A 15,364-nucleotide genomic window follows, 5' to 3' on the forward strand; every position below is an offset into this window, starting at 1 on the left:
GTTCATCTAGGGTCAGTGATATAAAAAAAATATAAAAAATAATTTAGCAATACTCCTGGAAAATCCGTTTCGTATAACGAATTGACGATTGCACAACTCGTAAAATGTGTGTTATATAACCTTCAGTACTGTCACTATTTGTACATTACCAACTGCGACTGTACGAAGCACGTAAATATTATCACTGTCTATTAATCGTAAGGCTCCGAGTTGTTTAGTATTTAAGCTGCCTCTTAACAGAGGATTATGATGGCTTTTTGGCGGAGAGGAAAATGCCGTTCGAAATAATTTTTATATTTTTCTTTTTGTGTAATACAGACTGTTGTGCTAATGATCCACCAGGTTTTATGTGATCAAATAACACCATATACGTATATTTACTAATGCTTCTTAGAAAGAGTATATACGTAATAGTAATAAGAGGAAAACTAACAAAAGGAATGTGAGGCGGTAGGCCATTCTGTCATTTAAAAACGACGATCTCAAGAGAGCAAAAAACCTCATGACTAAGGTACTAATGTATTCAATGCCCAATGAAAAATAAAGGAATTCAAATCAAACCGAACAACTTATTTAGTACATTTTCATCTACTCCTTCTTCCTCCTTTTCTCAATATCAAATAACGTATAATAATTTTTTTTAGCTTCTTATGGAAAGATACATCTTATGTATTCATATCGTGTGCGTCCGATAAACACACACGACGTGCCACAAATCGGTTACTTTACGCGTTACATTTATTAATTATTTTAGAACAACCCTTCTTCTAGAGCTAGATCAAGGATAACATTAGTTACGCAGGCGGCTACTGCAAACTGATCGTGATTATAATAGCATCTGTGGTTTTTTAATAAATACAGAAATCCTAAATTTTCAATATCATAAAAGCGTTGCAAAACATATTGAATAATAATCGGCACATGATAAAAAAACTAAAGTCATTCATATTCTATTTCAAAAATTGAATTCGCAAAGCAAATTAGAAATTTTCAAGTCATTGCACTTGCTCGACTATTACTGCATCTTTTTTTTCATTTTATCGCACGTTCAAATAAAACTTCATAGTACATAATAAAAAAGTTACAAAATTAAGAAAGATAAATAAATATGTACATACAGACAAAAAATAATACAGTTTATGTAAATGAAATATATTTCTTTACAAAGCAATACAATATTTAAATTTGTTTTTGAAATTATTATTCTGTGCAAATAAAGGAAAATAATTTATTATTTGGAAATACAGGTTTTAGGATATATCAATGAAATGGGAGATCATGATGCAAATGAAAACTTGATCTTCGACCTCTGCCTGCTTCAACTGTTCGCATCAATACAAATACAAAATGTCTATATATAATAGCCGGCAAACTTCTTGAGCATTTGTTGACGTAGTGGGGGTAAGTTTGCGCATGGTACACTCACGTGCAAAAACATTATTTACTCTGCGTCATAATGCAATTAAATTATTAAAATCAACATATGTATTTATTTACATATTTATGAGAACATCAACAAAAAATATAGGTTAATAATTGTAATAATTGAATCTTGAGGTAAAATAGATATTCCTTCTATTAAGTCAAAACTAGAGCTGTTGCCAGGTCTTGGTTCAGATGAAGCGAAGCTGGTATTTGTAATTTTTTTTTCGTTATCATAATCTTGACCATCATCATCACTGTTTTCATCACCCGAGTTGCTATCATCGTGATGAGTCGACATAGGAATCATCGGTGTGGTTTACAACTCGGTCGGTTCGGTCTACTTTTTTGTCTATTATTAATAATTTTTTGAAAATATTGGATCGTAGTAATCGAATGTAACTTTTTTCAATTATTTTCGATTATTTTCTGTTTTTTTTTTTCATCTGAAGCCTAGCTCTTTCATAATTCGTCGTAAACTTCATACCGAGCCATTAAAATTTATATCTTCTTTAAATTTTTCGAAGCCTTTCTACGGTACGGAGTTTCGCTGCTTGTTATGTAGTTATTATGATTATTATGATCTTTTTATTACAGATTGAACGAAACTATCCATTCCGGTAACTTTCTTCTTCCCTGATCTTTTCTTACCCGGAGTCCGAAACACGGCGAGCAGGCCAGAGCCTTTAGCTTCGTTAATAATGCACCTAACAGTACTGACTGATGTTTTTGTTGCTTCCGAAGTCTGTTTTACTTTTTCCATATCATTCTTCCCCTTTTTTATAATGAGTCAATATACGTCGTACACAAATTCTCTACCCTTTCTTTTGAATACTACACCAGTTTGTCGCGGCATAGTGTATTTTTTATAAAAAATCAACAAACACTCAACAAATAGCAATGGCAACAAAGTCAACAAGCAATTATAACAAATAACTTAACGATTAATAACGATAGACTTTTCACTGTACGCAAGCGTACTTTTGGGAGCAAGCGGAACGAGGGTGCGGTGCGGGACGTAAGGTTCGACTGATCTACCAATAACGCGCTCGATACGATTTCCCCTGCCGTCGCGCCTCACCCTCACCACCAAAGTGATCTAAAATTCGGTTCTGCGCAGTCAAGGTCATTTGCTCAAGAAGTTTGCCGGTTACTATAACTAATTTTTTATTTCCTAAAACACTCATTAATATTCAATCCTTCTGTTTTATATCCTGTACTTTAATCCAAAGGAATATTGCTAACTCGTTGATTTTATAAGTGCAGTATGTACGATAAGACACTAAGCTTTCCTTTTTTTTATTATCTTTTTATTATTATATTGATTTACCTTCCATTTTGACTGAGGCTGACAGCGCTGCCGCTGATGTGGCTAATGGCGATCTTTTCTTTGACAGTCATTTCTGAAAGAAAAAAACGGGTTGTGTTTTATTAAAGGACATATTTTCATGTTGACCAGTAAATTTATAATTTTAGATTGGAATAACGTTTTTTTTTTGTCAGGAGCAAATCGCCGGACTTCCGCCCTCCACTGGGGATGGCGGGCGGGGCATGTCGAAGTCAAACTGATTGAAACCTCCTTTCACTTAAAACCCCACGTCTGAACCTCGCATGAGACAGAACTCATGAAAAGCCAAAGGGGGAAAGTGAAGTGCTTATAACTATATACACCCAGAATTAGGTAAATAATATAAACTTTATTTACAAAATTAATCTGTCACACTGATCACAGGCGGACACAAATTAGATACGACTGTCGTTTTTAGTTTTACTTCCTGTGCTGTTTATCCAGCACGTGGATCATAAATACAACAATGAAATAGAATGAGACCATTGTGTTTCATTCATATAATTGTGATGTTTAATGCAATTGTGATGCATATTACTGCTTTGCACCGGGCCGGCACAGAATCTGGGCCCTCACAAGGTCGGCGACGCTTCAGCAATCATACTGAGGTCACTTACGGATAAATAAATTACAAAATAAAACCGTAAAACTACGACATTTATACCGCAGATATCACGTATGAGAATTGCATTTCCTTTAGTAAGGACTATATAAAAATTACATCGAAAAATCTTATAACTTTTTTTTTGCATGGTTGAATGGACGAACTCACAGCCCACCAGGTGTTAAGTGGTTGCTGGGGCCCACAGACATCTACAACGTAAATGCCGTCACCCACCTTGAGATATAAGTTCTAAGGTCTCAGTATAGTTACAACGGTTGCCGCACCCTTCAAACCGAAACGCATTACTGCTTCACGGCAGAAATAATAATAAACTATATTTTGCGTATTTGATTTTTACTACACGATGTTATTCCTTCACCGTGGAAGTCAATCGTGAACATTTGTTAAGTTCGTATTTCATTAGAAAAATTGGTACTTGTCAGCGGGATCGCAACACCATTGCATCGCTCGATACGAATGCACCGGACGTCTTATCCTTTAGGCCACGACGACTTCTAAATGGGTGCGTATGTGCAAACACCCAAACTGGTGAGCCGATATTGAAAATAATTGAGAATAAAATTTGGAAATAGTTCACACACTGAGAAAGAATAAAGGCAAACTTTCATCTTCGCAACATTGCTCACGCGGCATAACGTGTAGTCAGAAGAGGCAGCTGCGAGCGAAAATCTAGTTTATAATAAACATAAAGTCTACAAATATCAATAAAATCTGTGTTTCTGTTGGAAAATATCGTATCTGATGATATTTAAAGACTCGTCTCCGTTTACTCATACATTCATTTTGACTGCCTCGTCAGTCTAATGATTCGTGACCTTGGCCACTGTACAGAGTGATTCTAGTCGGGTTTCTGCATTAATTTGTCAAAGATATTTAGTATTCATGGTATCCAGAGGTGGTTTCGCCTATGGAGCTGGGTGCGGGCGCAGCGCGGCTAGGGGACGTCGACCTCGGCACTCTTAATCAATCTGTTAAAGGGGATTGCCCACTCTCCATAGTGTGCTAGGCCCAAGATGGACATCAAATATTACTATAAAAATGTACTGATTCAAATTCTTAAATGTATTGGATATCTAAAAAATATATTGAAATTGACGCCACTATTATAAAAAATATAATAAAAATAAAAACTCGTTTTGAGGTTAATTTTCTATATAAATAAGTGTCGGATTGTGAGATACTTCAAGAACTTTTCTTTTCTTAATGTTTAAGATGTTCCTAATGTATTTTTATCCAATAGGGTATAAAAACACACTTAATTCTTTAAATATCTATATTTTCTTCATCTTCATACACAATTAGTATCATCTAAAAATAGCAAAGGAGAGCATATACACGGTTTTAAATCTCAGTCAGGGTAAAACCACAATTCACACAATGTTTTTTAGTCGTAGTATGAAACGTTATTGATAAAAGTAAAATAAATCGAAGAAAAATCAAAACACATCCATTTTGTACGCAAGCACAACACCACAAGCAGCAAGCGAAGTGTCAGTCAGTCAGATTAAATTCAGTGTTGTCAGTATAAAGAAAAATAATTACATGAAATTCATATATCGATTATTTTTTTAAATAACCGATAATTGATTTATATATTAATTTTTTTTTACGAGTATACATTATTTTTTATGTTTTTGTTTTAGTTGTACATATTTAAATAACAATACTAGTAAAGTTTTTTTTATTGCTTAGATGGGTGGACGAGCTCACAGCCACCCTGGTGTTGCTAAGTGGTTACTCGAGCCCACATACATCTACAACGTAAATGCGCCACCCACCTTGAGATATAAGGTCTAAGGTCTCAAGTATAGTTACAAATTAAAGTCCAATGGGTATGTCTTCGATGTTATTTTATGTGCATAAAATTCATTAAAATCGATTGATTAATGATAATACTTAAAATGATTTATTTATATGTTTTATTTATATACTCAAAATATTTACTTTATACGTAAAAGGTTTTGAAGCTGGCAATATTTTTCCCGCAAAAATAAAAATCCTTGTTTTTTCAATAGAGTTACTTTTTTTAAACTACTTATTGTAAACTGTAGTGGCGCTTATTTGCAAGAAAGTAAATGCATATTTATTAATGACAAAATTAATGCACTAAGTATTTTTTCTATAATCTATTGTCCGCTTTGGGCCTAAAATGGGCCATCCCCTTTGTACCTATTACATTTTGACCGCGCGCTAACTAGAGGGCGCTAGATGGGCTAAGATACGCCTTTGTTATTATTAATTCTATCAAGGAGCCCTTTCCTGTTTTTTTTTTCACTCACAGATTTACTGACCGCGGCAAGGACTCAGACTACTTAATTAACCCCTCTACCAAGGCGGCATTCCAAGTATTTAAGCAGAGTCTGGCCTAGTGAGCGTCAGCCAACTGAGTTTCTCGCCGGATCTTCTCAGTGGGTCGCGTTTCCGATCCGATGGTAGGTTCTGCGAAGCACTGCTCTTGCTAGAGCCAGTGTTAGTAACACTCCCGGATTAAGCCCCTTGAGCTCACCTACACGTCAAGGAGAAACTGAAATAGCCTCTCAAGGCTATCAGCATACCCACAAGACATAGACACAACCCACTGAATGTCTCGCCGGATCTTCTCAGTGGCTCACGATTCCGATCCGGTGGTAGATTTTGCGAAGCACTGCTCTTGCTAAGGCTAGTGCTAGAAATTATCTCAGGCTGAGTCCCTTGAGCTCGCCTACCAAACTGGTGAGCCTGAAACAGCTCCTCAAGGCTATCAGTGATGAGATAGGGAAAAGAAATAGCTTTACTGAGTGGCAAAACACCTGACATTAGCTCTTAAATGATAACAGTCCAAAATTTTAGACGTAACTAAAACTAACTTTACAGCTTTAATCACGAGTTAGCTTATTGACGTACACGTGAATCTGAGCCGCCGTCCGTGACCACGATCATTTCAAAGTATTCAAAACGTCGAAAATAATTTAATGACAACAAAAAACGTGACATTATTATACCTTTAAAATCATTTTAGTTATGTAGACAGTTAATCCCGTTCAAAGGCAACCACGGGTACATATGTTACATACCTACATATTTTCGGATCCTCCTGATCCACTAACGGTGCTTTTAGGTACCTCAAGCACCGATCATCGTTCACGGCGAACCCGTCGCTTGCGACGAAGGGCTCCACAAGTAAATTAACCCACAGACACAACCTACTGAGTTTCTCGCTTCGGATCTTCTCAGTGGGTCGCGTTTCCGATCCGGTAGTAGATTCTGCGAAGCACGGCTCTTGCTAGGGTTCGTGTTAGCAACGTCATCAGGTTTGAGCCCCGTGAGCTTACCTACAAGCTCGGCGAATCTAGAATAACCCCTCGAGGTTACTAGAATAGGTAGGATAAAAAAAACCTACATATACTCGATAAATAAAAAAAAAACCTTCCAAATTAGTGCCTTTCAAAACAAGTTATTTGGTATTGCCGAATCATCTCTTCGATAGCATTGGCTGAACATAGTTCCAACTCAACCCATTATTCATTTTAAAGTAAAAAAAATTACGAGAAATTCGATTTTTCTTAGCCATTAACGATTGTACATGTAGCACTATAAAACGTATATCCATTAGTCTGCTTCAAATCTATACTAATATATAAATCTACAGTGTTTTTTACGGATGTTCCGTTATAACTACTGAACCATGCATCCGATTGACTTGAAACTTTGTATCCATGTAGAAAATACATGTACTTAATGGATAGGCTAGTATCTATATGAGTGTTAGACTCCCTACACCAGTTACGGGGGCCTTAATGATGAGAATCTTTGTGGGGGTGAGAAATGATAATGTCAATTTTAAATTCCCAGCGAAGCGGACGGGTACAGCTAGTCGATTCATATAGTCAGAGAAGGATTTTTTATCACGAAGCATTACCGCATATAGGTTTGAAAGTTGGGACAACATGTATATTTTATTAGGTGAAGTGTTAAGAACTACCCAAAGTCAAGGCCCTTGTGGTGGTAACCAGTTACCGTTTTACACAAACACTGCGAGAATATGACTTAAAATCAATTGCGTTCACGTTATTTAAGGACAATGATAATAACACTTAATATCAAATGGACGGTGAACCAGTATAGCCATTTACGGAACTAAAAGCGTACTCAAATCGAGGTCATCATTAACAATCCTCAAACGGTTTATTTTTATTGGATCAATTTCATTATTTTTGTGATATGATGATGTGATAATGTGATGACGCAACTATGTGCTCTACGTCACGGTGGACGAACGAATTTTAAATTAGGAACTAAGTAATTTTTTTTTAATTAACAAATTAATTAAAAGAGCGAATCATCAAAATATGTCGTGATTTTGTAGGAATAGTTTAATCTTTTGAATCGTGTTTGATGTTCACTGAAAAGATAAAACAAAGCAAATAGCAAACACGTTAATTCATATTTAAACATTTTAATTGCATAGGTTCGTTCATAGCGAAATATATGGATGGTGTTTTTATTCAGAGAATATTTCACATCAACACAAATTGAAACTCACGATTTCAATATCAAATAATTGATATTAGCTTTAATGTTCTATGAATACGATCTAGTTTCGCTTGATTACAGAATAAAACAATAGTGTGGGGCGAACTTAGAAAATAAATAAATCGTTATATTTTAAATTACATTTCAGTCTTCGATCAACAATAGTAATGTTGATCGAAGATTTCAGTGCTTAAAGAAATTTAAGTTAAACTCAAGTAGATATCAGGCAGACAGTTAGTCTTGAAGCTCATGCCGAACCCCCATGCAGCGTAATAAGCGGACATGCTACGCCGACTCAGAATAATGTGTTTTTTTTATAGCTTAGATGGGTGGACGAGCTCACAGCCCACCTGGTGTTACGTGGTTACTGGAGCCCATAGACATCTACAACGTAAATGCGCCACCCACCTTGAGATATAAGTTCTAAGATCTCAGTATAATTACAACGGCTGCCCCACCCTTCAAACCGAAACGCATTACTGCTTCACGGCAGAAATGGGCAGAGTGGTGGTACCTCCTCCACCCGCGTGGACTCACAAGAGGTCCTACCACCAATAACTCTGCTGAAGGAGAAATTGAATACGTCATGATGTACAGCATTAATACAGCGACCGCAGATAGCTGGGACAACATATTGGATGAACATTTTGGAGTCACATCTCAAGTGAAGTATCTTTCGGCTCTGTCAATCCTACCATACCACAATAGATTATAATTGAAGCGAAGCTCAAGGCTTAAGGATAAGAAACCGCAGAACAATCCAGAAGAAAGTAATTAAAGATGGCCGCGATACTCAGCATTCAGGATTATCGACGGAAGGAAGGAGGAGGAAGGGAAGCTACAAATAGCCTTTCATAATGACTAGTTCAACTACTTATTTACAAATGCGTATTCGATTGTATTATTTATCGATCCGACTGAAAATAATTCATAAGGCCATTCATATCAGCCAGGATTGCCGGGGAACTCACGTCCCACCTGGTGGAACGTAGTTACCGTAGTACATCACAACACGCATGCTCCCAACCACTATGAGATATGAGGTCGAGGCCTCAAGCGTACTGTACAGCTGCTACCCCGCCCCGCTTTGCAGTAGAAATAGGCAAGATGATGATACCCACCACCATATGTAAATGCCGGATGGCAATAATGAAAGCTGGTAGAAAACTCAGAGAACATTTTTCCGATACCCACGGAACCAAGAGAGGGGATGCTGTTACACTAGCCAAATTTTAATCAATTTTTAATTTGAAAACATAGGATAGAACTACCTCTACTATAGATTAATATAAATTTCGCCTCTGTCATATGACGTCATGGCCATTATGTTCACACAAGTATATTCTTAGCCGAAAGTAAGAGTGTAAACTCAAAGAATCAATGTTCCATATTGTTCAAGAACTTGTTTTTGATTCATGCGTGCTTCGCACATTATGATAATTAATCGCACATTGTAAATATTGAATTCGTAATGGAAAAAAAATATGTAAATTATACTAGAATTCACAATGTCACAATTTGTTCACACGAATTGAAGATTTTTAATCTAAATTCTTTATTACCTCAATAAAAGATCGTTTTCGGTAACGATGGATACTCATATGCCTTTAATTATTACTAGAGGTCCCGCAGTAGTCGAAATTCGACTATAATTAATTGGAATTGTAAGTTTGTACACTATTATAATTGTATTTTATACTTCTATAATCACAAATTTCGCCAAGACAAACAATATTTAATCTATTCTCAGTTTGACCACAGACGTCAAGAACAAAAGTTTGACAATAAATAGTAGGTATGCATGCGTGTGTGCGTCAAATACATGATATGTAGTGTGTGTAATGTTTTCTTTATTGATTTAATGTATCTTTTATGCATTATTTAAAAAAAATATTATCATTGTGCACTTCTTCTCTATATTCTCTATAAGTGTGGAAAATTTCATACTCCTCCGTCTGCGCAATGTTCGTAAAAAGGGATACAAAAATTTTTGCTTCACGTATTAATATATAGATAAAGGTTTATAAAGGTTATAAACATTATAAAGGTTTTTCGGGTTATTGGGTTATTCAGTCTAACTATTTCACCGACAACACTCACAGTATTCTATAGACATACCTAATAGTGCTAATTTCAGTCTCCGTCACGACGCGAATAATTATTATAATTATGAAAATAGCTATGACACATATGTATATACGTAATGTGAGGATTGTGATTTTATTTTTTTATTGCGTTAGATGTATAGATGAACTCACGGCCCATCTGGTGATAAATGGTTACCGCAACCAATAGACAACAACTGCTACTGTTCTCCGGCAGAAGATAGGCAAAGTACCAACCCGTGTTTTTTTTTATTGCTTAGATGGGTGGAAGAGCTCACAGCCCAACCTGGTGTTATGTGGTTACTGGAGCCCATAGACATCTACAACGTAAATGCGCCGCCCACCTTAAGATATAAGTTCTAAGATCTCAATATAGTTACAACGGCTACCCCATCCTTCAGACCGAAATGCATTACTGCGTCACGGCAGAAATAGGCGGAGTCCGTGCGGACTCACAAGAGGTCCTACCACCAGTAATTACATAAATTATTATTTTTGCGGGTTTGATTTTTATTACACGATGTTATTCCTTCACCGTAGAAGCCAATCGTGAACATTTGTTAAGTATGTACGTATTTCATTAGAAAAATTGGTACCGGACATCTTATCCTCTATGCCACGACTACTTCAGTTTGAATAAATGCCATAACGGCTGCTCAAGTCGTTAGATCGGAACGTACTACTGCTTGCCGGTAGTAGAAGATAACATTTTTATGCGAATAAAACACAATATGTTTTACCACTAATATATTATAATATTACCAAAGCAATATCCAACCGTTGTATAATTGTAAATACTAATGTACTTCTTATTGTTTAGTTTATTACACATAGCTGTTTTGTTTCTCGTTGATGGAGGACGATATAGCATTAAGTACCTCCAGCGAACACTAAACTTACATTGATTATTAGTGTTAAATGGTTTTCTAAGAACATAATCTGTATACAGAACTACCAAATAGCATATATTTTATCTACATGCTCAATAATCGGTTTGTTTAAAACCAAACAAAACGTTAGTAAATCATTTCGAATGAAGTCATAATGCGGGAAGTGAACAATTTTATAAAACTCGCAAACGACAACATCAGAATGAGAATATAATGAGGTGTGTGACATCAGAACGGAATCTACTCATTTTGTTCGTTTTAGGAGAAATACCGAAGGACCTAGTGGACATCCGCGATGTTAGTACCGACCGCGCAGACAACTGTTCATTTTAATTTAATAAAGAACTGGGAACGAATCACGTACGGTCATACGGCACCAAATTAGGATTCCCTGTGCTATCGGTATCAGAGACTGACATACATACTTATATACGTTTAAATATGTACCTACATATACACCTTCTTTTGACTGGCGGTAGGACCTCTTATGAGTCCGCACGACCGCGTGTGTTACGGAATGGTTAATTTCTTTGATAAAATAAATCGTCAAAAGATTTATCAATGCATGTATCTAATAGGAGTATAAATATATTGTGGCATTTAATTTTTTATTACATTAGATGTATAGACACGAGCTCACTGTCCATCTAGTTTTAAGTGGTCGAGACATAAATTCTAAGTCTCAGTTTTTTCAGTAAATCGGCTTCCCCACTTTTCAAGCCGAAACGCATTCCTGCTGCACGGCAAACATAGGCAGGATGGTGGTACCGACCTGTGCGGGCTCACAAGACTCCGTACTATCAGTAATTGAGCAAATTATATTTTGATTTCTATTACAAGATTCCTTCACTGTGGAAGTAGCTCGTGAACATTAAAATTTGTTAAGTACGAATTTATTTCATCAGAAAAATTTGTACCGGCCGGCGGGATTCGAACATCGGTACAATTGTATCGCTCGATACGAATGCACCGAGCGTCTTATCCCGCAGGCCACGACGACTTCATCTGTTAGTTAGAAATGTAGTCAAATTTTAACTTTACGGAATTATTTTACATTAAAATCGATAATATCATCTCAAAACCTTTCCAAGCCAGTTGAGTCAACTTAATATTGCGATATAAAATTAAAACATTTGGCATACACATTAAATTTGAATAATCTTTGATTGCCTGCTTATGCACGTACTGGAATAACACTTCCTATCTGTTTTGATCAACAAACAATCATAAAATGTTCTGATTTCAAGGGCAAGCTAATCCTTATTCTAGTGCTGGGTCTTTGAACTGATGTTGCAAAGAAAGCGGTGACATTCACGGGTAAATGTCAATAGACTGTCAAACTTTGACTCTTGCGTTTGACATTCACATAATTTGATATGATGTTTCGTTTTTTAAGGTATAAGCGCGTAGCGGGCATTTTCCAACGAACATTCGGATTAAATTAGCTATGCGTAACGCCCTTTTGTTTTTCCTGACATAAATAGAGCATAGAATGTGTTTATTAATACTCTCTAATAGGCTTCCTTTTGACTATAACTTTTTGGGGCTCACATGAACCACCACCACCGCCTTTGGAGATCAGAACATACAAATCTGAATCTCCCTCACGACCCACAGTTATACTATATTCAACGAACGTAGGAATTCTTCAGACCGGAAGACATAATAATTATTTTGCAGGAGAAAACGGTTAAAGCAAAGTGTACATGTTCATAAATATACGAACTATCGATTGAAAGGCGGCAAATTCCTGACTAAAGATACATGATTTTATAAAACTATATCTGAATATTTCATATTGTTTGTTCAAAAGTGCGAAATCGCTAACGTAACACAATAGATATCTTTTACTTTATCTAGGGCACACTTGACACAAAAGTAAGACAGCGTGATAGAAATATCTATCTCTAAGTCACATGCAGTTACAATTTGGACAGTCGCAAGTTCATATTAGCTTGTCTGTCATGAATTACATTTCTTCTAATATAATGATTAAAAATAGTTCACTAATGTACTCGTGATAAAACAATAAACGTGATAAACAAGATCACTTTGTCAGTACACAATGTTTGTCTGTAAATTAACACATAATTTGTATAAAATATTCGTGTCATTGTTATTCGATGTGTTTGATTTAAAGTACTTTAAACTTTTGTTTATGAGACATTTGATTAACATTGTATCAAGTCTTGTAAAGTCTATGTACTTATTTTTTTACCCAATTACCACTATCATATTTGTTCGTTATATGGAACGATCTCCGTACACACATTACATTGTTAATTCGGTAGTTCAGAACAACAAAGCATTTCGGCTTTCAACATAAACGAGCCTTCACAGTTTAAGATCTTTTCAAAATAACTTTTTTACAATGTGCATTGATTGTAAGGCGTAGACAAAAAGTACCGAATTAAAGCAGTAAATAACCAAAGCATGCTTCAGTGGTCATAATTATAATGAACAAAAGAAAAGCTGCTATTAAAGAACTTGACTGACGTTGCTATTGGCTGACTCTTTTTTTTGATATTACGAACGAACAGTCTTTTGTAGTTTTTAGAGACCCAACGTCAGTCAATCAGGAAATCCTCAGATATAGCATAAAACTGGGCGAGCTCTGACAACACATTTTCAACAGACACAATCCATTTTAGTTCCCGTTTCATAAACAGCCTCAAAACTTTGAAATCCATAGCACCATTAGTCTTATGAGTACACCTTAACTAGCAGACCACATTCCAAAATGTTGTTGATTTATTTGACGCAGAATGTCAAAGGCCAGTCGTCTTTCTGGCTCAACTCTCCACAGGCAACATAACATACCAAGGGCTGACAAAATTAAAAAAGAAATTAATGAGATAGTGACAGAAAATGGAATCGTATACCTGTACTGGTTAATCGCCACACTACCATCAAGTTATATTATTTGTACTGTTTTATTATTTATACCTACTAACAAAAACGTTTTTATTTTATTTTTTCATAGTTTACCTCTACGACTCGTTAAAACCTGACAAAATAAAAATAAAAACACAAAACTGTTTTAGCATAACATTTTCTGTGTACATCTTAAATACATAACAGATGAGTCCCACAAATACCTAAATTTTAGCAAAATGATGTCAATACACACATTTACGCACCTATTATTTATTTATGAGATTAACGAGGACATAACTATGTTAATATTTTTATTAGATTAATATTTTTGCAGATACATCCGTTGTGAAACAGTAAATAAATATATAACACATATGAGCTTAGGCATAGGTAAGCAATCAAGCGGGTGCCGAACAAGGCTCCCAAAACGTTATAAATGCAACTCAATCTTTATTTGAATGATTCCGTCGGCCGAGTTGGAAATACCAACGTAAATCCGACCCTATGAATCAGAACGTGTGATTGCTTTGCGATAGAAACTACCACTGTTACTTACTAATCAAAATTAACAAATGTGTTTTGGCCACGTTAAAAGACCAACAAGCCATTCTCAGTAAAATCAATTCCCATTGCATTAATAATAAAATTATTCCCAGATTACTGGACTTAGTAGGATCCCGTACAGGTACTATTTTTGTCGGGAAGCAGTATTCCGTTCGAGTTTGAAGTATGTGGCAACCGTTGTATTATAGAACTTAGACTTCAAAGTCATGTCTCAAGGTGGATGACGGTATTTACGTTGTGGATGTCCAAGGGGTCTGGTAACTACTTAACATCAGATGAGCCGTAAGAGCGTTCATTCGTCTAGGATATAAAAAAAAAACAATGAATCATATTATTTTTTAAACTGATGACTTAATGAGTTTTTATATGTATCGATCACAGGACACGTGATTGTTTCATATTTTAGAAATAAAATTATCAAATACTAGCGACCCGCCCTCGCTTCGCTTCGGAAACATTAAAACACACATGAAACCAAAAAAATAAAATATTTTTTTAAAAAAAAAAGTAGCCTATGTTCATCAGGGACAATGTCAGCTTCTAATGGAAAAATAATTTTTCAAATCGGTCCAGTAGTTTCGGAGCCTATTCGAAACAAACAAACAAACAAATCTTTCCTCTTTATAATATTAGTATAGATAAAGCTCCCTAGTGCCAACGTCTGCTATTTATTTCTATCCAAAAGTGTGCCGTTTGGAATTTCAATAATACCATTCTCTTGGATCGATTAGTATCTCTGAAACTATGGAGGGACTTAGGTTCTCTCTGTGTACCGTATGTTCCGCGAAGAGTGCTCTAAGGAATTAACTGATATGATTCCGTCTTCCTATTTTACCATCACCACCTACCGGACCACCTACCACCATTTACCACCTACCACCGGACAGTCTTGACCAGTTCTTCCGCTGTAGATTTCGTGCGAGTTTTAAAAGGACTGACTGACTGAAACCGTCACTCAGTAAATCGTCATCATCTATCTATCTATACTAATATATAAATCTACAGTGTTTTTTACGGATGT

At 35.8% G+C, this 15,364-nt stretch overlaps 1 protein-coding gene across 1 annotated transcript in view; it reads right to left on the reverse strand.

Annotated features, from left to right (window-relative positions):
- Positions 1–15,364, reverse strand: part of LOC105841453 (proton-coupled amino acid transporter 1) — a 50,897-nt gene that overhangs the window by 21,312 nt on the left and 14,221 nt on the right. The window contains exon 2 of the mRNA XM_012689374.4: positions 2,753–2,825. Coding sequence (XP_012544828.1) covers positions 2,753–2,823 — 71 coding nt within the window. The 5' untranslated portion in view covers positions 2,824–2,825. The remainder of the gene's footprint in view (positions 1–2,752; positions 2,826–15,364) is intronic.

Source organism: Bombyx mori, chromosome 1 (assembly GCF_030269925.1).
Source record: "Bombyx mori chromosome 1, ASM3026992v2".
NCBI classification, from domain to species: domain Eukaryota; kingdom Metazoa; phylum Arthropoda; class Insecta; order Lepidoptera; family Bombycidae; genus Bombyx; species Bombyx mori.